Here is a 24,151-nt window from a genome sequence, read left to right on the forward strand (position 1 = left end):
AAAGGGTCGCTGATTCTCTTCCCAGTCAGGGCACATGCCTGGGTTGTGGGCCAGGTTCCTGGTGGAAACACGCAAGAGGCAACCACACATTGATGTTTCTTACCCTTCCTTTCTCCCTCCTTTCCCCTCTGTCTACAAATAAATAAATACAATCTTAAAAAAAAAGATATGAAGTGAAAAAGTGCAGGGTGTTAAAGCTATTAGATAAAAATTATGTTGGATCACCTGTAAACTGTAATCACCAATATGTTCATATCACAAATACAGAGAATAACATAGCAAAAAGCAAACAGTCATTCTTATAAACACATACTTCTCTGATTCTTCCACTGAGTGGCATCAAAGTTTGCTAACAAAATATAAGCATCACAAAGTGTCTCAACACTTCTGACCATCTGAGGTCTCCTGCTTCTGATAGTACAGATTATTTTGTTTGCAGCCTTGATTCGATCCTATTAATAAAGAAAAACAATGCATAAGAAAATACCTGACACTTCAGTTATAATAACAAAAGAAAAAAAGAGTGTATGCACACACGTAGATAAGGGAAGGACTATAATCCCTCAATCCAAACCAAACAATCTCCACAGGGATGAAATGCATAAAAGGTACAATAATCTCAAGAGTAAATGGCATGCGATCCTTTGAAATTGTATTTTTCATTGTTCCTTGCTGTGACAAAAAATTTTTTAATATCATTGGTACTTTCTGTGCTTTCAGAAATATTCAGAAATTTTGAACCACTTTTAGGTTGCACCCTAATCACTAAGAATTTACAAACTGAATATAGTCACAATACACATTCTTAGAAGCCCTGAGACTTAGGAAAATAGTATTTAAAAAACATGAATATCATAATTCAACAAGTTATGTATGTTTAATCCAAATACCTCATCAAGCTGAGAGCTTTGTTTAGGTGCATTTTTAGTTATTCTACTCCTTACTGCTGCCTCTGGTTTGGTCAAAGATTCATCTTTGTTTGCATTTGCTAAGGCCAGTATAATAAACAAAGTATGATGGGGATGATCCATTGAAATTCTAGAGATGAGCTGTCAGAAAATGAAGAGCCATTAGTTTTATCCAAACAAACAAAATAGTATGAAATCTACAACACTTTTCATTTTGCTTAACATTAAGATATATTACTAGATACCACAGTGGGTGAGATGTATATATGTGTAAGAGAGGCAGAGATACATGAGTATGAGAGAGAGAAATTGAGTAATTTGTGTGCAGTGAGAGGAGACAAAAGGAAATCTTCCTTCCTGCCCTTACATATCATAAGAAATGTGACTAAGATTTTTTTTTTGTATTTCCAAAAAAATCAGCTGCAGAATGGAACAGTAGTATATATTTGATATGGTATATAACGATATAAAAGAACTGCAATTCTTGTTTTGATATTCAGGTTTACTTACAATATTGAGGACTTCATGAAATCCCAGGCCTCCCAACATCTTGGTCCCCATTCTAGCAGCCAATTGGTACATAAGAGGCAAAAATTTATATGATGGAATCTTCATTCCGTCTCTCTATTAAAAAAAATACAAAATTAAGAAACAATGCATTTCAAATAGTCTCACACCTAAGCAAATAAATTATCCTAAGGTAATGCTCTTCAACTAGCACAACCACCTGGTGCTTATTAATAACATTTTACTAAGTATACTTTTTCCTGATTCATCGGTAAGTCATAGTATTTGATCCTAAGTTAAACTGTACCGGGAACTGAAATACTTGGCACTGCTTATAATCCAGTGACTTCCCAGGGGGAAGAATATGGGTCCTCAGACCATGGTGATCCTGACTCCTGAAGAAGTGTATTAAAATTAAATACACTTTTTATGCTAAAAGTAACAGGACTGTGAAATAGTAGCAGAGATTCATTGTACCTACTATGAATTTTATCAATCTTTTCATCCAGAAGAACTATTTTACTTTTAAGCTTCAAATTCATTGTCATATATATAATTAAAATAACTTTAATACTAGGTATCATAGCCCTGGCTGGCGTAGCTCAGTGGATTGAGCGCGGGCTGGAAACCAAAGTGTCCCAGGTTCGATTCCCAGCCAGGGTACATTCCTGGGTTGCAGGCCATAACCCCCAGCAACTGCACATTGATATCTCTCTCTCTCTCTCTCTCTCTCTCTCTCTCTCTCTCCCCTTTTCCCCCCCTTCCTTCCCTCCCTAAAAATAAATAAATAAAATATAAAAAAAATACTAGGTATCAATAACATTTAACATTTTAAAATACAAATCAACAAAATACTGCTGTCTTGATGCTTTTGTAAATATATATATTGTTTGCATTTACAAAAGTAATTCAATGTAAAAATCCCAGAAAAGCGTAAACCAGCGGGAACAAACTCATCCATATTAATTTTTAACTGCTTTCTGAATACCCCAATTTAGCATTCTGGGTACTTTCCTATGGTAATCGAGAAGAAACAGGACTAACCTAAATTCTCCCATGTCCATATAAAACTGCATCATCAGAGCTAAGAATACATGTGTATTCTTAATTACTCATATTCACATGTAACTTGAACCTATATGTACTATGAGCACTGAACCAAGTACTAGGGATACAAGAAGTACATAACCCATGACACTGATAGGTTTAATTATAAGCTTTTACAGCACAGGGTGGAATATTAGGTAAAAAACACAACTTGCCTTCATCATGCCATTGACTTCAGAAACTCCAGAATTTTCAAGCCAGAGGGAACAAAGACGAAATATCCACATATCATGCCCTTCTCCACTTAACAGGCAACTGATGTAATTTTCAACTGCTTTACATAAGAAACGTTTACGATCCTCTTTCAGTGCACGGAGCGCACATTCATCCAGCTCCAACTCTCGCTGAACCTTTACTGCATATCTTGCATTGATAATTAAAGCACAACACAAAAGCTATCAAGTTTTATAGAACTATAAAATCATATAATATACAACACAAATGAAAAATCAGAAAAAGGAAAATTCTAAGGATTATAAATGGAACAAACTTATCTTTTTTAAAAATTTACATTTTGCCTTAAAATAAGTTTGTGCAATTCAAAAGCTATCCTAGGCAACCAAAGACAAAGTGGGCTCTACCTAAGGTATTTAGTTAACCTTATTCTCTACTTACACTAAAATATACAGACCAAAGGTAGGCCTAAGTAAAATGTTTAAATATATCAAAAAAGGTAACCAAAAAGCTAACAGTGAGCTCAGAACCAGAGTACAAGTTCATGATCTGTGCTCTGTGTATCTGTGTGCGTATGTGTGTGTGTGAGAGAGAGAGAGGAGGAACCTCTTCAAAAACAGAATTTATTTATAAAAAACTATGTATTTATTCTTACATGTTTAAACTTCAGTCACCTTCAAAGTACTTTCTATCTGATGCAATACAACTATTGAGAGTTTTTTTCCACTGCTCAAAATAGTTTTGGAACTCATAAAATTTGAAGCTTCTTAGTGCTTCTGCCATTTTTTGTTTCACTCTTCCACATTAGCAAACCATTTCCCTCTGAGGACTTTTTTCATCCGGGGAAACAAAAAGTTGCTCAGAAAGATTGGGTGAATAGGTAGGGTGGGACATGGGGGTCATGCTGTTTTTGGTAAAAAACTGGACACTAAGCATGGTATGGGCAGATGCACTCATAAATCACCCATCATGAAATGGGCAAACATGTTAAAAGAGTCTTCAAAAAAGAAAACTCACTGAAGCTGAATACAACCTCTCACAACAACACAAGCTAGTACACTGATGGGTTCCTAGAACACTCACCTAGTAGAGAAAGACTATACTACAAGGAGCCTGTCCTCCAAAAGATAATTCTGGTTTTGGGTCCCCACTCATACACAGTCACTGTATATCTGTGCATCTTGTCACATGTACACACCTAGTTAATTACCTGTTGGTCTGAATTTTATGTTCCCTAAGAAGGCCTACTTCTTCTTTGGCCCTTTTCAGGAGAGCTTGTTTGTTTTCAAATTCTGATGATTTCATGTAGTTTTCAATTCTCTGGTACTGAGTATCTGAGAACCGTGCTAAAGAGAGAAATGCTTTCATTTTTCCATTTCTGAGCTCATCGTTTTCTCCATCATAATTTCCAGCAACTTCCACTGCCTTCAAGAAAACACAATCCATTTCTATATATTTACAGGTACTAAAAGCATCTAAAGAATAACTCAGGTCAAAGAATCCCTGCACTAATTTATCAGCTAAAGTATACGAAGTACAGTATTTTCTTGACTTTTCAAAACAACTGATAATGACAGCTAATATTTGTAAAGAACTGTGCAAAAACAAAGAGCTCCATAAAATTTAAAGATAATTATCACTGTGCTTTTCATGTTACACTTATTTAGTGAGGTACCTATTTCCAAAATAGTTAAAATAAAGAAATAGCTGGAGTACTGAAGTCCTAGCACTACTTGTTGGGTGGTCGGACTACAAATAAATAGCAAAGGCTGACTTGCACATTCCTTAATCAGCTAGTTTTATTGATAAATAAATGGAGACATGATCAGAAACAATTTGTTGTAAGAGTAGTTGCGGTGGGGGGTAAACGGAAGACACATTAGAGATTACTTTTAAAATACACTCCTGCTTTAGTAACATTCTGTTTCATTCTGCCCTAAAGTTATATAGAGCTACAACAGTAATAAATACGGAAAAGTGAAACCATACTTTATTTGCTTCTGAAATAAATTTAATCTTGACGAAAAAGATCAAGTATACTCATGCTAAACAACTGTCTTAGGGCTGCTATAAAGTCTTACCTTTTCTAGGTAGGTCTGCATGATGACTGCAGGGTTTTCTAAGCAGGTTTCTGCTAACCAGTTGCCACAAACCCTCAGACATTCGGTGTGTATAAGCTTTAGTTTGGGGTCATGCTGTGTATGAAAAACAAAATCTAAAAATGTAACTTGTTATCAGGACTATACAAAAATATCTTCCACTCAGAAGAAAGAAGCAGGTTAACAATGTTTTTCTTTACCTGTTTTTACCATACAACTATTTTAATAATTCAAGTGCATAAGTCTGTGAAATAATCATCCTCTACTGTTCATAATTATCAGTATTATTATTATTAGAACAACTCACTTACTGAGTACTTTTATATGCCAGGAACTTACTAAGGGCTTTCTGTACATTATTGCATTTAATCCTATGCAATGAGTATTATTATCCATAATTTGCAGAGTACAAAGTAAAATTGAGGTACAAAGAGTGTAAGCAACTCCAGCGCCAATATTGTTAAGCAATATTTAAACATCATATAATATTGGCCCCCAGTGCTTTGGTATAATAATGAAATCTCTAACAGTGAAAGATGTCATACAAGTGCCCAATACCAGAAGTACAGTTAAGTTGATATTCACTAATCAGGTGTATGTGAGGACACCACTGTGCCTAAAGCTTTTAAACTTCATGAGACCTGCTATACAAATGCCTCTACTTTTGTCCACTGTGTGCTAGAAATAAAGCTGGAGAAGCAGCCATGTTCTCAGTAAGTAATAGGTAATGTTAGATAAAATATCAGACATTATATTTTAGAAGTATTTAGATTGACAAGCCAATTATGCCAACCTGATTTTTAAAAATTTCTGTCCTCTCATGCATTTTCCCTTATTCCAAATTTATAGTAGCTATTTCATGTTTGTTTCCCACCTACTCTTCTGGAATTCTGTAGAAAGTTTTTAAGAAAGGCATTGGAATAAATCAAATAATTCTATTACAAGATGGATTGACAGAATTGTTGAAAATGGAAAAAATGAATACTTTCTAAATCCTTTTACAAATATTAATTTTTCAGACTCCTTAACAGCTTTTTTTTAAAAACATTTTTTTATTGCTGTTCAAGTACAGTTGTCTCCACCCGCCTCCATTTCCCCGACCCCAGCCATTCCCAGCTCCCACCCTTGACTCTACCCATCTTTGGTTTTGTCCATGTGTCCTTCATACATGTTCCTGAAAACCCTTCCCCATTTCCCTCCTCATTCTCCTCTCCTACCCCCACTCTGCTTCTTACAGTTTCTTATTCATGAATCAGTAATTTCAAGGCCTTCACAGAAATATGAACTTATTAAAAACATATAAAGCACAGTATATTTTTTAAAACAGTAAAATACTAATTCAGCCAATAAAAAAGTGAACCTCTGAACAGCTGTCATCCAATTTCTTGATCATGTGCTTGAGAATACTCAGGGCAAGACTATGTTCCTTTTTTGCCCAAAATACTTGCGCTTCCTCCAGCTGCCACTCAGAAACTCCACAATTAGGTGAATTATACTGTTTAATTTTAAATATTGCCCTTTCAGGAAGCTGAAATGAAAATAACACATAGCAGTAAAAATTTTTACTATTGGTACTATTACCACTACTACTGCCACTACTAGTACTAAAAGCAGTAACTACCATTCACTGAGGACTAGACAACTGAACAGAATTATCTTATGTATATGTTTTCCTGCCTTCCTTAGCCCCCACTGTTTTTCTGCCTCTTTTTCTTATATCAGTATATATGTGTATGTATATGAGTATGAATATACATAGTATGTAAAATCACTGAATTGTTATCAATATATTAGGTATCTTCTCATATCATAAACAGAAAATTTGGACTTAGAGAAGGGTAAGTACCTTGTCCAGGCTTAAACTCAGGTATAACTCTAAATTCTAATTCAAAAATGGGAAAGCTTAGCTTAAGCAATTATGCTATGCAGTATTCTAATAGCAATCTCTGTCTCACAGTGACATTGCCTTTTTACTCATCCTTTCTATCTTCAAGGTAATAAAGAGAAGGTCAAGAGGTGAGATGACATAGATTCATGTCTTATTACCTGGGTGTTCTTGAAAGTTCGGGCTAGTATGGAGAGTTCTACAAGGTGCTTGGTGAGAATGTCCCGAAAACATTCGTTTTGGGAGCTCTCCATTTCCTTTTCCATCAAGAGCTCTAAAACGACTGTGCGTAAAGCCATGATAGGCTCCTGAAAACTAAAATCACTGTCTTTGAGAAGCTGGGAGTGTTTCTGCCACTTTATGTATACTTCAGAGGGTTGCTTATCCATAACTGATCTGAAAGCAAAATCACAGAATTCAGGTAAACAAGAAAAGTGGAAACAAATTGCTATTATGCAGATTCTAAATTTAAGATAGAATATAAAGGTGTTCTTATGGTAACAAGACTGGAACTTCTAAATAATCCAAAATAAGGATCAAATTTAGAAAACTACAAAACTGTCTGAACTTGGAGGGTTGGAAGAGAGGCCACAGACAATGAACATTTTAAAAGATTTCTTAAAAATACTCAGACTTCGATGATTCCGGGACTTCCGGCAAGATGGAGGAATAGGTGGGCGCACCGTACCTCCTCGCACAACCAAGAACAAAGCAACAATAATTTACAACAATGATTTGCAGTCATAATATCAGAACTGTCAGAAGATTTATCTAAATGGAAGACGGACAGCCTAGAAGTTGAAGTAGACCCGTACATCCAGACTGGTAGGGGACTACGAGCCGAGCGAGCAGGCGTGGGGCTGGCGCGGGTCGCAGGCGCGCGGAGATGGGGGGAAATGTGGCGCAGAATCGGCGCGACAGCAATCCGGGACGCAGGAGCGAGCGCAGTGGTGTAGCGGTGATCCCTGAGTACGCAAGCGGCGGCTGGGGGAATCAGTGGGGCAGCGACTGGGGATCAGGGCAGAGCTCACAGCCCAGAAGCCCAGGGGAGTGTCTGACTCCAGGAGAACGGAAGGGTCGCCATTGATCCCTCCTGTCCCCGCTCCCGCCCCTGCCCCCACATATAACGTCACAAGCTAGCGACTGGGGCGCCCAGCACCGGTGAACACCTAAGGCTCCGCCCCGCACTGTAACAGGAGCGACCAGACCGGAGAAAAAATAAATAAATAAGTAAAATAATAGGAGAGACGGGGAAAGACGTAAGATATGTTTCCAGCAGAACAGATCAGACCCCCAGGACTCATCCTTTTGAGTGACCAAGAAATAGCCAATCTATCAGATGCACAGTTCAAAACACTGGTGATCAGGAAGCTCACGGAACTGGTGGATTTTGGATCCAAATTACATGAAAAAATGCAGATTACCATAAAAGGGATGCAGGAAGACACACGGAGAAGAGCCAATTGTGAAAGGAAGGAATCTGAATCTCAAAACAACACAGTGGACCAGAAGGAAGATAGAATCAACCAAGTAGGAGAGCATGATGAAATAAGAATTCAAAAAATCGAAGAAAAGCTTAAGACCATCGAGGACACCTTTAAACGTTCCAACATCCGAATTATAGGGGTACCAGAAGGGGAAGACCAACAAGTGGAAAAGTTATTTGAACAAATAATAAAGGAGAACTTCCCCAAACTGGCAAAGGGAACAGTCTTCCAAGAAATCCAAGGAGCGCAGAGAGCCCCAAAGAAGTTGGACCCAAGAAGAAACACACCAAGGCACATCATAATTACATTAGCCAAGGTAAAAACGAAGGAGAGAATCCTAGAAGCAGCAAGAGATAAGGGGACAGTAACCTACAAAGGAGTTCCCATCAGACTGTCAGCTGATTTCTCCAAAGAGACCTTACAGGCAAGAAGGGGCTGGGAAGAAATATTCCAAGTCATGAAAGACAAGGACCTACATCCCAGATTGCTCTATCCAGCAAAGCTCTCATTTAGAATGGAAGAGAAGATAAAGTGCTTTTCAGATAAGGTCAAATTAAAGGAGTTCATCATCACCAAGCCCTTACTTTATGAAATGCTAAAGGGACTTATCTAAGAAAAGAAGATAAAGAAAAGACATGTATAGTAAAAGGACAGCAAACTCACAATTATTAACAACCACACCTAAAGCAAAACCAAAAGAAACTAAGTAAACAACTAGAATAGGAACAGAACCACAGAAATAGTGGGCACAAGGGGGGGCTAGCAGTAGGGATGGGAGGAGGAGAGAGGGGGGAAAAGGTATAGAGAATAAGTAGCATAGAATGTAGGTTGAAAATAGATCGGGGGAGGGCAAGAATAGTACGGGAAATGTAGAAGCTAAAGAACTTATAAGTATCACATATGGACATGGACTAAAGGGGGGGAAGGTGGGTGGGAGAGGGGGCACAGGGGGGAGGGGAGTGAAGGGGGAAATGGGACAACTGTAATAGCATAATCAATAAAATATATTAAAAAAAATACTCAGACTTCATAAAAAGCAGCATTTCTAAATATACTGTCTTCTAAAATGAGAACACATTCATCAGGCCTGTCACACCAGACCCCTAGACCTCTCATCCTGCTTCAGTGCTCCTTGTGGTAAAAGAGGACGTGTCAGCAAGGGGATGAAATCAACCCACTAATCACCCACAGTACCCAGCAGGCAGAGGGATGACTCCACGCAACTGCAGCTGTTAAAGAACTCACAATCCAGGGAAGGAAATGATGGCAAATGTTTCATACACCAAAATTATTTATTAAAGGAAGAGAAAATGCATGTTGTACAATTATTTTACATGAATAGTACGCTTCCCAGGTGTCTAAACTAGGTGACACTGTCTAACCCTTTGGGACTCCTGTATTGAGAGAAATTAAGATGAAGCAGGGAGATAAAGAAGACGACAAGGTGCTGACTAGTAAACGAAAGCTCTTTACTGCTTGATAAAGAAGAACACAGTGACACCAATTCATAGGGCCAAAATGAATTCCTCCCAAAATGATCCTAGAGCAGGAGATATCAAACTTTTTAATCTCAGAAACTCTTTTACATTCTTACAAATTATTGAAGACCCTAAAGAGCTTCTCTTTATTGAATTATATCTATTGATATTTATTGTATGAGAAACTAAAATTGATAAAATAGCAAATATACATTAATTTATTTAAATAACAATAAATCTACTATATACCCTAAATAACATTAAAAATAACCACAGTTCTCAAAACAAAATTTAGTGAGAAAATGGTACTGAGTTGTATTCTGCAAATCTCTTTGATGTCTGGGTTAATAGAGATAACTGAATTCTCTTCTCTGCTTCTCCATTTGGTTTGCTGTGATATGATGTTTTGGTTGAAGTGTATGAAGAAAATCTACCCTCATACAGGTATGCAGCTGAAAAAGTGAGGAGTATGTTATTAGTGTTCGCAGGTAACTGGGAATATATTTTTCTGATACCTCAAAAACTTCACCGTACCACATGAGCGAATGAGAGCAAAACAAAGAAATAACATCTTATCATAAGTATAAAGATAGTTTTGCGTCATGGACCCTCTGAGTCAGCTCATCCAACTTTCCCTCTCTCTCGCTTCCTTGTAATTCCCTATCAGAGAAAGAGCCAGTATTACTCTTCAGAGGTTTCTTAAGGTATCCTATCCTGTGTTTAGTATAAGACAGATTTCATATAGAGGAAAAGTTCCTAGAATATTGTCAATAAGAACTACCAATATACTTACTTATGAAAGCAGAAAGCAGTTTTGTTCCTTTACTCTTTAGATAATGCAATTTTGAAAAACCGTATTATTTCCTGACTCTAAAATTTCCTCCTTGTACTCACAAAGCATATTCAAAGAAAGCGTTAGTTTAGCATAAAATTATACCCTCTTTCCTTCCTCTTATAATAATAGTGACTCAGAATGACAGAGCTATAAGGGCCCCTAGAGGCCATCAAATGTAAGTCCCTCATTTTAGAAATGAGGAAGTGAGGCCCCCTTCCCAAATAAGTGACTTTCTCAGGGTTAAAGAATCCAAACAGATCTGTAGCATCCAGAAGAGCTGCTTTAGCTCATTTGCCAATATTCTGGATCACTTACATCTCACCATAATAAGAACCAGTCTCCTCTACACACCTACTCCGAACTCACTGACAGTCACTGAATAAAGAAAACTGAATGTTTAGTATGAATGAGTCAACAGGAACATGCACTGGGCATACAATAATAAACAAGAGAATGGGCGCACCTTTAGGGAGCCTCTAGTGTAGCACGGCAGAGTCTCTATAAGATGGCACTAATGCCAATTCTTGTAGTGCTAGAATTGAGTATTGTATGCTATAGCAAAAAATATGAGGAAACACTTTTATCTTGGGTAGAAAAAGGAAAACATAGCTCTTGCTGGTGTGGCTCAGCTGGCTAAATCATCATCCTCTAAAGAGGTTGCAGTTTCAATCCCCAGTCATGGCACATGCCTGGATTGCAGGCCCAGTTCCCATTAGGGCACAAATGAGAGGCAACTGATCGATATTTCCGCCCCCCACCCCCTTCCCTGCTCTAAAACATCAATAAGCATGTCCTTGGTAAGGGATTAAAAAAAAAAGGAAAAGAAAAACACCTGAAACTAAATTTTAAAGCTTAAATTTTATATTCATTATTTTTGAAAATGTTTAATAAGACCACAGTTCATTAAACTAATCAACTTTTATATCTTGATAGAACAAATCTACTGGTCTCTATTTTGATTTTTAAAGTCACTCCTGGTAACAGAAAAACCACAACTGAGGATGACAAAGCCACGTGAATCACATACCTTGAGAAAAGCTCCCCGATGTTTTCAAGCTCTCCGATGGCCTGCAATCTGCTCAGCGTGGGGTACAGTGAATACACAGACTCAAGGCTGCCCTTACACAGCTCTTCCACTTCTCTTACTCTAGTGACAAAAGAAACAAGACGACTGGAAAACTGAGGCGAGGTTTTCAGGAAAGCCAAAGTTCAAATCTATCATCAAAGAGCTCTGATCATAGGCTCTGATTCTGATCTAACAATACTGATATTCTCATCCCCAGTACAATGCAGTGAAAACAAAGTCTCAGGTCTGACAGACCTGGATCTGAGGGTCAGTTCTGCCCCTTATGGCTGCAAAACTTTGGGCACGTTACTGGTTTCCTATGAATCTAAGCTCTTCCCTTTCAGAATTACCTCCGTGATTACAGAATACGTATGAAAGTATGAAAGAGCCTAAGAGGGAAGGACATAATAAGCACTTAAATGGTAACAAAATTACTTCTGTAACAAAATACAGGATTTAGTAGGTAACTAGCTACTGCTAAACATATATAAGTGCTTTCTGGTGCAATGTCTCATTTGTGTCCCATAACAAGCCTATGAGTATTGACCATTAGTCACCACTTTATATTAAAAACACTAATACTAAAAGAGATAAATTCCATACAATTACTAAATAACGTAATCTTAATATTTTTAGCGTACTGGTCCAGAAAAAAAACAGAGTGGCAATCAACAAAACTTTTGTGAGAGTTCAGTGTAAATAACTGACCTGGAGTAGTTAAAGAAAGTGGTTTTTTAAAGGAAAGAATGTATCTGAACCACATGAACAAATATAAATGTATTACATAAGAAAAAATAATGTAACTATGTAGCATATGAGTATACTTCAACATCTAAAACAAAAACATTGTAATATATATACACACACATATACATATTTGACATATATACATTACAAAATTCTCTAACACTTAACATTTAAAAACAAGAATACTTTTTCAAGACAGAAAATAATTAAGATAACACATCCACAATTCTTATAAAAACTTGTTGCAGAAGATAAAACTCATCTGAGCACTCACCTCTCAGATAAGCAAAAGCTATGAAAATGTTAAATACTGGATACTGCACCCCCCATTTGCATTAAGTTTCAACACGAATTTGTATGAATTTTTGTTATACAGGGAATTGTTTTGCGAGGAGGGCGAAATGACAAGGAAACACCCTGACAATAGCCACCAAGTCCTTATCCTACCTTCACCAGTGCAAATCCACATACTGAAATAATTTGTCAAGTTTCCGAAAAGAAGTCATGACAGTAAATGTTAAAACACAATGTCTTGTTTTAAGAGTACCTGGCATATTTGACACTTTCATAAAATGTGGCGAATTCCCTGTCTCTAAGAGACTGCAAAGCATTGTACAACGATTCGTGGTAACTGGTTCCTTCAATTCCTTTGCTGTGAGATAATTTTAAAAATAAAACAAAAAAATCTTAAAATATGCATGTATAAATAACTTCACCAAGAAACATTTTCAAACTACAATTAAGATTCCTCCATTTTAAAAAATGCATTTTTAGAAATTTCAGTAAGAAATACAAAGAATTAGATCATTTAAATCTTCACACACACACACAAGAAAAATTCTGACATATTGTGCCTGGTTCTAATTTTGCTACATTCTCACTTATTTATTCAATAAACATCTCATATGTGCCAGGGACTAACTAGGCACCTGTTTCTAGATGCGGACAAGTCAGATCAGGTCCCCATTCTCATGCAGCTTATGTTCTGGTCTGGAGAAGATGGACAACGGATAAGAAAAATATCAGGTAGTGACACTGAACATGAAGAGACTTAAAACAGAATAACAAAATACAATGACTACTTTAGAATGGGTAGTCAAGAAAGGTCTCTCTGAGATGTGACATTATTAAATTAGAATCTGAATGACAAGAAGCCACATATAGCAATGGGGGATAAAAAAGAAGTGTTAGGCATTTAGGTAGAAACAGCTTGGCCTGATGAAATAACAGAGAGGGCTAATGCGGCTGAAATAGAGTAGGCGAAGGAAAGAAGAGTATATGGTGATTTATATACAGAGGCAGGCAGGAACAAGCTCACAGACTAAAATATTTAAAAAACAGGAAAACTAATTGTATAGAAATCTGTCTGAAATTTGAAAGACACTCCAATTAACAAAAATGTTTTAACTATGAAAGCAATTAAACATATAGTTAATATATTTTTTTTGGTGTTCACATCTTCAAAAGACTTTTAACAAAAATACAAACCCTTTAAAATCTTTAAGTGTTTGGCTTTTCATCCAGAAACATGGTGATCTGACTTTTAGGTTATAAATGTTATCTTTCTGTGTTAGTAATTTAGCAGCATTATTTGATAAAAAGGAATATTTCATGAATAAAATTAAAGTCTTTTTTGTACCACTAAAGCAATAAAAGTGCTAACCAAAATGTTGCAACAGGGAGTGGTAAGGGAAATGCCTACAATTTTCTTTAAATTTATAAATATTGCAGGAACAAGTATAAAGGACACATGGACAAAAACAAGGATGGGATGGGAGTAAAAGGCAGAAAACTGTACTTGAACAATTAAAATAAAATAATATAAATAAATAAATAAATAAATAAATATAAGTGAGAAGATTCCAGTGAGAAAATACGTTTTATATTTCTCTTTTCAATTACATTTGGGGGTGGGTATAGAATTCCCCTAATGTAAGAGAGTGAATTCAAGCCTAGGTACATTAACTGCTTACTGCTATCTTATTTAAGCATTTTGGCACATCTATAGCTTGCAATATCTCAAAAACATAAAAACAAACATCCTGTTACATTCATAGAGAAATATTTTAAAAGTGTATTGCTTATAATCAGAGAAATGATGATTAAAAATGCCATAGTTCTTCTTACTTAACAGAAATGCAATGGTCCCATTGCATATTCCTCCATGCTGCCTGGTAATGAAGTTCCTGTAGTTCGGCACACCATTCTTTATTTTCATGATCTAATCCTCTTAAATAGACAGAAAGAATATGGCAGAGTCCCAGATTCTGCAATGCCTGAGCAGGAGTTAAAAAAAAAATGTAAGGCCCTGGCTGGTGTAGCTCAGTGGATAGATCTTGGGCTGAGAGCCAAAGGGTCGCCAGTTCAATTCCCAGTCAGGGCACATACCTGGGTTGCAGGTCAGGTCCCCACTGGGGGCCACGTGGGAGGAAACCACACATTAATGTTTCTCTCTCCCTCCCTTTCCCCCTCTCTAAAAATAAATAAAATCTTTTTAAAAAACTAAGTAATAAAAAAAAATAATCAAAGATAACAGTAGAGACACAAAAATAACAATCAAACATGAAAAGTAACTTATTAAAAATTTTAGTAGTACAGAATATATCACTAAAATTTCCAAAATATTGATTGTTGTGTTCCCCCAAAACATTAAGAGAGAGCTCAAAGGACTGTAACATTTGATGGAAGAACAGTTAAAATACATTAGCCAGTAACAGAAATGATGTCTTCTGTGCCCAATTGTGATGCAAACTATAAGAAACAGTTTACATGAGATTATCCAGGTGAAGGACTTACTCACTACCTGGTACACTGTATACAGTCAAGAAATGTCTCCTACTGTTAGCTAGCACTTTTCTGATTGACAAATCAAATCTACACTATCTTTTAGGTTAGTGACCTAATTTACCTGTGCATTCCTCTGCCTATTTAGCCCAATGCCTGAAATAACAGGTGGTTTTCAGTCTCATACTGAATACCTAGAATTTATCTGGCTATGTAAATATTCCACCACCATAGTGAAATAATCTCAGTACTACACTTTCAGTGGATCCCAAAGCAGGGGGAAAAAAAGATACCTGAATTATTCCTGCCTGGCGAGTTGATGAAGAGATCGCTGACTCAAGGTCATATGTTACTAGGGCTTTGTCCCACATTGCTTCATGTTCATATGTTCGCAGTCTACAATTTAAGATTTCAAAATACTTTTTAATTCCATGTGCATGTAACTCCTTTACAAGCAGTTTTAAAACAATATTACCTAGAAAAATTCAATTTACCTTGTCAGGGGTTGTAGAATTTTCCCTCCACCACAGCCATATAGACTATCTGGCTCTCCTATACTTCTGTAAATTTCTAAGAGCAGATCCTAAAAATACAGAAACAACAAAAATTTGTTGGGAACACCCATTACTTTAAGTATTTAGTAAATTGGAAATTTACCGACATATAAATCCCAATTCTAAATGCTATGTTATAAAGTAAACTATGATACTGAAAGAGATATTAAAAATTTGGATTAGCAACTCCCAAAGATCCCAGACAACAGAATGACAATGTAACACCTGAGAAGAGTTGCAAAGAATTTCATGAATTAGAAAAGAAATAAATCCCAATCAACCAAGCTTTTAATACATGCAAAAATCATCATTAAAAAAACAATAGCTAAGGACTTCCAACCAAAATGGAGGCAATGGAGGCACACTTTGCTTCCTTGCACAACCAAAAGAAGGACAACAACAAATTTAAAAACAAAAAACAACCAGCACTGCCAGAAAATCGAACTGTATGGAGGTACAAATATCAAGGAGTTAAAAGAAACACTCATTCGGACTAGTCTGAGGGGCAGAGATAGGCAGTCAAGCAGGGAAGACTTGTGGCAGTGGCTGGCAGACCAGGCAGGCAAGGTCAAGACTAGAGAACCAGTGGTCCCACATTCCTGTGTGGATAAACTAGGAGGAACAACTGGGGAGCAAGACAGACTGTACCACCCAGGGTTCCAGTGCAGGGAAACTAAAGCCTCAAAACCTCTGGCTGTAAAACCTGAGGAGGTTGCAGCAGCAGCAGAAACTCCCAGCCTCCCAGGGTAGTTCATTGGAGAGACCCACGAGGTCCTAGAAGATACATAATCCTTCCCACCCACCTGGGAATCAGCACCAGAAGGGCCCCATTTGTTTGTGGGTAGCAGGGAAAGTGACTGAAAGCAGAGCAAGAGCCCAACAAGAGGCTCTGTTCCCTCTGTGACCCCTTCCCCACATATAACACCACAACACAGCGAAGTGAGTTGCACCGCCTGGCAACACCTAAGGCTTCAACCTTTACAATGTAACAAGTATGCAGAGACAAAGAAATACGGCCCAAATGAAAGAATAGATGAAAACTCCAGAAAAAGAACTAAGTGATGCAGAGATGCAGAATTTAACACTGATAATCAGGATGCTCACAAAAATGGTTGAGCATGGTCGAAAAATAGAGGAAGAAGTGAAGACTATGCAAAATGAAATACAAATATACAGGGAACCAACAGTGAAGGGAAAGAAACTGGGACTCAAATCAATGATTTGGAATGGAAGGAAGGAATAAACATCTGACCAGAACAGATTTGAAGAAACAAGAATTCAAAAACATGAGGAGAGGCTTAGGAAACTCCAGGACATCTTTAAATGTTCCAACACCAGAATGACAGGGGTGCCAGAAGAAAAAGAGGAACAGTAGGAAATTGAAAACTTATTTGAAAAAATAATGAAGAAAAACTTCCCCAATCTTGCAAAGGAAATAGACTTTCAGGAAGTCAAGGAAGCCTAGAGAGTCCCAAAGAAGTTGAACCCAAGGAGGAACATGCCAAGACACATCATAATTACATTACCCAAGATTAAAGGTAAAGAGAATATTAAAAGCAGCAAAAGAAAAGGAGACAATTACCTACAAAAGAGTTCCCATAAGACTGTCAGCTGATTTCTCAAAAGAGACCTTGCAGACAAGGGGCTGGAAAGAAGTATTCCAAGTCATGAAAGGCAAGGACTTACTTCCAAGATTGCTCTATCCAGCAAAGCTATCATTTATAATGGAAGGGCAGATAACATGCTTCCTAGACAACGTAAAGCTAGGAGTTCATAATCACCAAACCCTTATTATATGAAATGTTAAAAGGACTTATCTAAGAAAAAGATGATGATCAAAACTATGAACAGTAATGAAAACAAACACACAGCTATAAACAACTGAGCCTAAAAAACAAAACCAGAAACAAAGTAAGCAAACAACTAGAACAGATACAGAAGCACTTAAATGTATGAACCAAGGACATGAACTAAAGGGGGAGAATGAAGGTGGGAGTAGGGTATAGGGTGGAGGGGAATAAGGGAGGAAAAATGGAACAACTGTAATACCACAATCAACAAAATACATTAAAACAAAAGAATAGTATAGGAAATGGAGAAGCTAAAGAACATATATGTATGAGCCATGGACATGAACTAAAGGGGGGGTCAATGCTGGTAGGAGAAGGGTGCAGGGTGGAGGGGGATAAAGAGAAGAAAAAATGGGACAATTGTAATAGCATAATGAATAAAATATTTTTTTTAAAAGAAGCATAACTGACCAGTACAAAATAGACTGGGGGATGTTAAGAATAGTATAGGAAATGGAGAAGCCAAAGAACTTATGTGCATGACCCACAGATATGAACTTGGGGAGAACTGCTAGAGGAAATGGGGGTACCAGGCAGAGGGGGACAAATAGGGGGAAGGCTGGGACAACTGTAATAGCATAATCAATAAAACATATTAAAAAACAAACAAAAAATCCAGCTAAAACTGTAGATGGGAAAATGACATTCTGCAGTTTAGTCTGACTCTTGATATCGAATTTGATAATAATAAAGGTCATGAGATTTTCTTGGAAAGAATACTAAAAACTGCATTATATTTATTATAACTGGTAAAATGTGATATAAATAAAGAAGTGGTTTGATAAGTCGATTCTTTGCTTTAAAATTTACATAGATAAAAACTAATCCAGTTTAAATCATCTTGGTAAAATAAAAAAGAAGTGGAAAATGTTGGAAACTATACTGCATAGAAAATCGATTGGGCAATTTCACTGCCTAAATGTTGCATGCTCCAGAGATTATTTCCTAGGTGAAAATTCAATAATATTGGTATCATTCTGTAACTTTAAAAAACTTTCTATTCATAAACATGAACTCAAGCTCTCAGTGTTGGAACACTCAGTACTTAAGACTAACTAGTTTTAAGTGCCTCAGTGCCTGGTACACAGAAAATATTCCAAAACATCTTCAAAAGAGGATAAGACTATAAAGAAGCAAAAAAGAAAGAAGAAAAATTGGGAAAATGTAATAAAAAATGTAGATAAAACATATTGTAAGCAAGGAATGGTTGATGGTATTAAGTGTTAATGAAACAATAAAAAATGTTGATGAAAGGTGACCACCAGAGTTATGAAGTTGAGAGGTGACATTAGCCAGTGCTACATCAGCAGGGAGAGGGGAAGGAGAGGAAACAAAGACACCAAATACAGATAACTCTTTCACAGAGTTTTGCTGTGAAGGGAAATGAGAATAAAAGGATGACACCTAAAAAAAAGAGAACATAAGGACGAGAAAGATGATTTTCTGTTAGGTTGAAGGAAAATGCTTTTAATAAAAAAAGTTGAGAGAGAGTTTGAATGTGTTGAGAGAGGGTACAGCACAATAAAAATTAATTTTCTGAGAAAGAGTTGATGGAAAACAAAGCACAGGAAGAAGGACTAGTCTTGGAAAGGAGAAACTAGGTCTGTTCTTTACAAGAGGAAAGGATGGATGCAATGGGAGCAGAAGCAGGCAGATTTCTATGTCTGATCGTGGGTGTGGTGGGATTCCCTATCTATGCTGCTGTTTTCTCCAGAAGCAGGAGGCAAGCTGAAAGCAAACACAAAGAGAATGTAATATAAAGTTGCAACTGTCATTTCAGAGGAATGAGTTCACCTAAGAAATTCACTAAGAAGAGGCCATTTTAAGAGTAGATATTGACTAATTTATAGAAAAAGCAGTACTCCCTGAGATGTGACATAAAGTAAGTAAACAAAGAATTTATAATTATAAATGTTAAGTGTCATATGGAAAATAAACGGGGTTCTGTGGCTGAAAATATATGGTATAAATTACTGTATGATAAAGGCAGTTTTACATCAATCTTCCTGATTAAAAAACCTCAAGGTGAGAAAGATTAAGTAATTGGTACAAGATTATACAATTTAGTGGTAGAGTCAGGATTAGAACTGAAGTTCTAGTCAGGATAAGAACTCAAGTTTGTCTACTCCAAGGCCTAAACTGCAAACCATGAATTTATGTATATGATACTAAGTCCAAAGAGTAAGTTCAGTTTGAAATTAAATGACATCAATACAGGTTCTATAACAAAATAATCCAAAATATAAGATAAATATTATCACAAATAATAGGGCCTATAACATTTACCTGTAAACTTATTCCAGTTTCTTCTTTACTTTTTTCACTCAAGCTTGAAATAGTTGTACTTTGGCTTTCTTCTTCAAATGTAGGATTTCTGTTTGTCACAAAACACTTCTTTTAATAAGAATATACCATTTTGATGTTTGAATACATATATTATAAACTTTGATGGAAAAACTAACAAAGGTAACAAATAAAGCATAGTGAGTCATTTGTACTTTAAAACATAATAGCATTTAGGCCTGGAATGAAAAACAAATTTGTTAATATTAATGTTTCAATGAGGATTACTTTTTAATGACAATGTCATACATGGAAAAACTATATGCCAAAATATGGTTATTTATATAGACAGGCTTGTTTAAAAATAGAGCAGGTGACACACAGTACAGTTCCTAACTGTTTTGCCAATGGTTTTACCTAAAGTTCAAGCTCATTAACAAACACAGGCACACAAATTAAGATCACACTGTAACACTACTTAACACTTGATAAATTGGCAAAATTTAAGATGTCTTATAATTAAGTGCTGAGAAACCTACATCCAAGATTATGAAACTAATAAGTGGTAGTAAGGACGAGAACTCAGATTTGTCTGCTTCAAGGCCTTAGCTTTAAACCATGTATTTTTATATGATAGAAATTCATATAAGTAATTTCACTTCTAAAATCACACCACTTACATAGTGTCTATGAAATATGTGACAGAGCCTCTATTATTTATCTATAAACTTACTCAAGTTTCTTCTTTACCTTTTTTACCCAAACTAGAAATAGTTGTACTTTGGCCCCCTCCCTTCTTCCAAGGTAAGGCTCCCTACTGATCCATTTCCTAACCAACCACACTCCTGAGAAATATGCAAATTGGTATAACCAGTTGAAAAAACAATTTGGCATTATCCTATGAGGTTCAAAATTTACATACCCTGCCACCTAGTAATTCTACACTTAGGCATATATCATTAACAGGGGGAGGGAAAATTAATCATGGCATATTCTCCCACTGGTACACTATGTGGCAGTGACAAATTAATGAACTACAGCAGCACACAACATAAATAAAATCTTACAAAATATTTAATGAAAAATAAGTTGTAAATAATAATATAATTTCTTATAAAGCTCAAAAATAAGGAAAACTGCTATATATTTAGGGATTCATACTCACATAACAATATCACCTAAACGAATGATAACCACAAAATAGGGGATAACTTTGACCCTTTGGAAGGAGCATGGAGGGATGGGACAGAGACCACTGACTGACATGATGGTACTGGCAACATTCTACCTTGCTTTACCACCCTTGTACCCAGGTATCACATAGATTTCCTTATTGGCAAGTCACACAGAAAGAAGATTTTAGAGGAGAAATTGGGAAAGTAGGAAAGACAGTATTACAGATTGTGACACTAAGTCTAAGGCTGTAATTCATCCAGACAAAAATGGGATTGGCAGGACTTTTGTCACAAACACTGAAATGACTGAGGTTGTGAACTAATGACATTTTTTGTCTAAATCCTGTTTGAAGAAGTTTTGACTTCTTTTTAAAAAAAATTATGGATACTAACCTTTGAAATCTCATATTTTCTCAGAGGCAAGTCACAAGTAAATAAAACTGGATATGTATTTTTAATAACATTTTTTATTTTAATTGTTCAAGTAGTTTTCTGTCCTTTATTTCCATCCCAGCCCACCCACCCATCTTTCCCCACCTCCCTCCCATTTCCACACCCCTAGTTTTTCTCCATGTGTCCTTTACATTTGTTCCTATAAACCCTTCCCATTTTCCCCTGAAATTACCTCCCCTCTGGTCAGCCTGTTCTCTATTTCAGTGTCTCTGGCTATATTTTGCTTGTTTGTTTGTTTTGTTATTTAGGTTCCTGTTAAAGGTGAGATCATATAGTATTTGTCTTTCACCACCTGGCTTATTTCGCTTAGCATAATGCTTTCCAGTTCCATCCATGCTGCTGCAAAGGGTAGGAGCTCCTTTCTTTCTGTTGCATAGAATTCCATAGTTTTTTGATCCATTCATTTACTGATGGGCACCTAGGTTGCTTCCAACACTTGGCTATTGTAAATTGTGCTGCTATGAACATTGGGGTACACAGGTTCTTTTGGATTGGTGGGGAAGAATAAACAAATGGGATCTCATCAAAATAAAAAGCTTCTGCACGGCTAAAGAAAACAGTATCAAAATAAAAAGAGAACCAACTGTATGGGAAAACATATTTGCCAATGATACCTCAGACAAGAGTTTAATCTCTAAAATATACAAAGAACTTACATGACTCCACTCTAAGAAGACAAGCAACCCAATTAAAAAATGGGCAAAGGACTTGAACAGACACTTCTCCAAAGAGGACATACAGAGGATCCAGAGACACATGAAAAGATGCTCAATATTGCTAGCTATCAGAAAGATGCAAATTAAAACCACAATGAGATACCACTTTACACCAGTCAGAATGGCCATCATAAACAAAGCAACAAGCAACAAGTGTTGGAGAGGTTGTGGAGAAAAGGGGACCCTAGTGCATTGTTGGTGGGATTGCAGACTGGATATGTATTTTTGAATACCTAGTGTGGAGACACTTTGCTATTAAATAATTTTAATAAAAAAGTTGAGAGCAATTCATTTCTTGCACATGACAGTGTTTGTAAACTGTTCATTTGCGTTTTGCTTACAGTTATTCTTTTTCTGATCACCTTAAATTTACAAAGTGTCAGTTCACCTGAGTCACTGAACAATACTGGCATTTTCTTCACTCTATACACCTCCTATCTGTTTGCCCTCCCTTACCCATCAGGCATCTGGGAAAAAAAAATCAAAACCAGAGTATTAAAGCAAACAGCAGGCATTATTTATCTGTCAAGCACTTTTTCCAAATGTTAACCAAAATAAAATGAAGGCACTCCTGTTTGTTGCACAGCAATTTTGCAAAACCTTGCCACATTCTATATAATCACATGCCATCAAATTAAAGGTACTTTTATACTCATAGAAGAGCTCAGTTACAGACTCCATATTAGTAAGAAATACCATTCTATGGAACCATGATACTGAAGCACATTTGCATTATAATCACTACTATCAAGTATACAGGCCCTGACTCAAAATTTTAAGACTCTGAGATAAGCAATAACCAATTTCTTATTCAGTAATACTTAAAGAACAACATACTTGTCTCCAAAGGAAGTCTACAGTAATTATGAACACATCAATTACATATTATACACAGAATCTACATACTGTAAGTTTTAACCTGTTTTCATTTGGAAAGTAGAAATTAAATACTAAACCAGGGAGTGAAGAAATTAGTCCCAATCTTCTAAATTAATTATGTTTGGACTAGGATCTATTTTCTGGTTGCTAGTTTTCCACAGTCTAAAAACCACACTGCTTTTAGTTTAATTACAACCCAAAGTCGAAATTCTAAGTAGCAAGCAAGAGAAATGTTTTAATATAATATATATTTGCTATTTCAATTTGTAATGTGGTTTTCTGGTGGAAATATAAAAATAAACACTAGGCTATTTCAAATGAATAAAAATTTGAGAAAAGTAGGGGGGTTATGAGCTGTATTTTTTACTCTTGAAGTTTTTTTTACTGTATTTTGTTTTTCACTATTACCTAGGACTATACTTATTAGATTTTTATGACAGTTCTAACTTAGAGGAAAAGCAAATTAAAGTATTAGAAATACAGGTGGGTAACAAATACAGTAATGAATGTGATTTAGTAACAGAAATAAATCAGTTATATTACCTCATAATTAATAAATAATATGGATCTTAACGAAGCTGAGGGAATAGTGGTAAACTTAATTTAACTGAAATCAGGGACTCGCTCAACTATTTGAAAAATATTTATTGTTGACTTATATTAAGTTTCCAATGCTAGTTGCTGTGGGAATACAGGGAAAAAGAAGTATGGTCTATCTCCCGGTAGATCCTTATCTGTGTAATTTTTACAATTCTGAAGTAATAAATATCTCTACTTATTCCAGAATTACTCATTTCTTTTGAAAAAATTATTTCCCTTTAAAAGTTAGAAAGCTATTTAAAATATCATTAAATGGGGGAGGTGAGAAAAAAAATCTTTAACAGCTTCATTGAAACAATGTCAACAACAGTTTTAAAAACCAAAACTTGTAAATTCTATTACCTTTTCTCTTGATCATCCATGTTTTTCTTATCTGCATAGATTTCTGCGTAGAGTAATGCTGTGAAGTGAGCAGCACAAGACTGAGCTACCTTGGCAACCTCCAGATAATTCAATTCCAGCCAGAAAGCATCATCAAACACTGTTCCGGAAGAGGATCTAAAGAAAATTTCTAAATGAAGTCATGTCCATTTCTTTAACTTCAATATTAAAAGTATGTTGATA

At 36.1% G+C, this 24,151-nt stretch overlaps 1 protein-coding gene across 1 annotated transcript in view; it reads right to left on the minus strand.

The window, feature by feature from the left end:
* Positions 1 to 24,151, minus strand: part of ATM (ATM serine/threonine kinase) — a 163,905-nt gene that overhangs the window by 31,164 nt on the left and 108,590 nt on the right. The window contains 15 exon segments of the mRNA XM_028514270.2: positions 314 to 452; positions 891 to 1,049; positions 1,419 to 1,532; positions 2,678 to 2,885; positions 3,907 to 4,121; positions 4,778 to 4,891; positions 6,156 to 6,323; positions 6,842 to 7,076; positions 11,508 to 11,627; positions 12,841 to 12,945; positions 14,421 to 14,569; positions 15,371 to 15,473; positions 15,572 to 15,660; positions 19,768 to 19,855; positions 23,930 to 24,085. Of these exon segments, the coding sequence (XP_028370071.1) occupies positions 314 to 452; positions 891 to 1,049; positions 1,419 to 1,532; positions 2,678 to 2,885; positions 3,907 to 4,121; positions 4,778 to 4,891; positions 6,156 to 6,323; positions 6,842 to 7,076; positions 11,508 to 11,627; positions 12,841 to 12,945; positions 14,421 to 14,569; positions 15,371 to 15,473; positions 15,572 to 15,660; positions 19,768 to 19,855; positions 23,930 to 24,085 (2,162 nt within the window).

The sequence above is a fragment of the Phyllostomus discolor genome, chromosome 6 (genome assembly GCF_004126475.2).
Source record: "Phyllostomus discolor isolate MPI-MPIP mPhyDis1 chromosome 6, mPhyDis1.pri.v3, whole genome shotgun sequence".
NCBI classification, from domain to species: Eukaryota; Metazoa; Chordata; class Mammalia; order Chiroptera; family Phyllostomidae; genus Phyllostomus; species Phyllostomus discolor.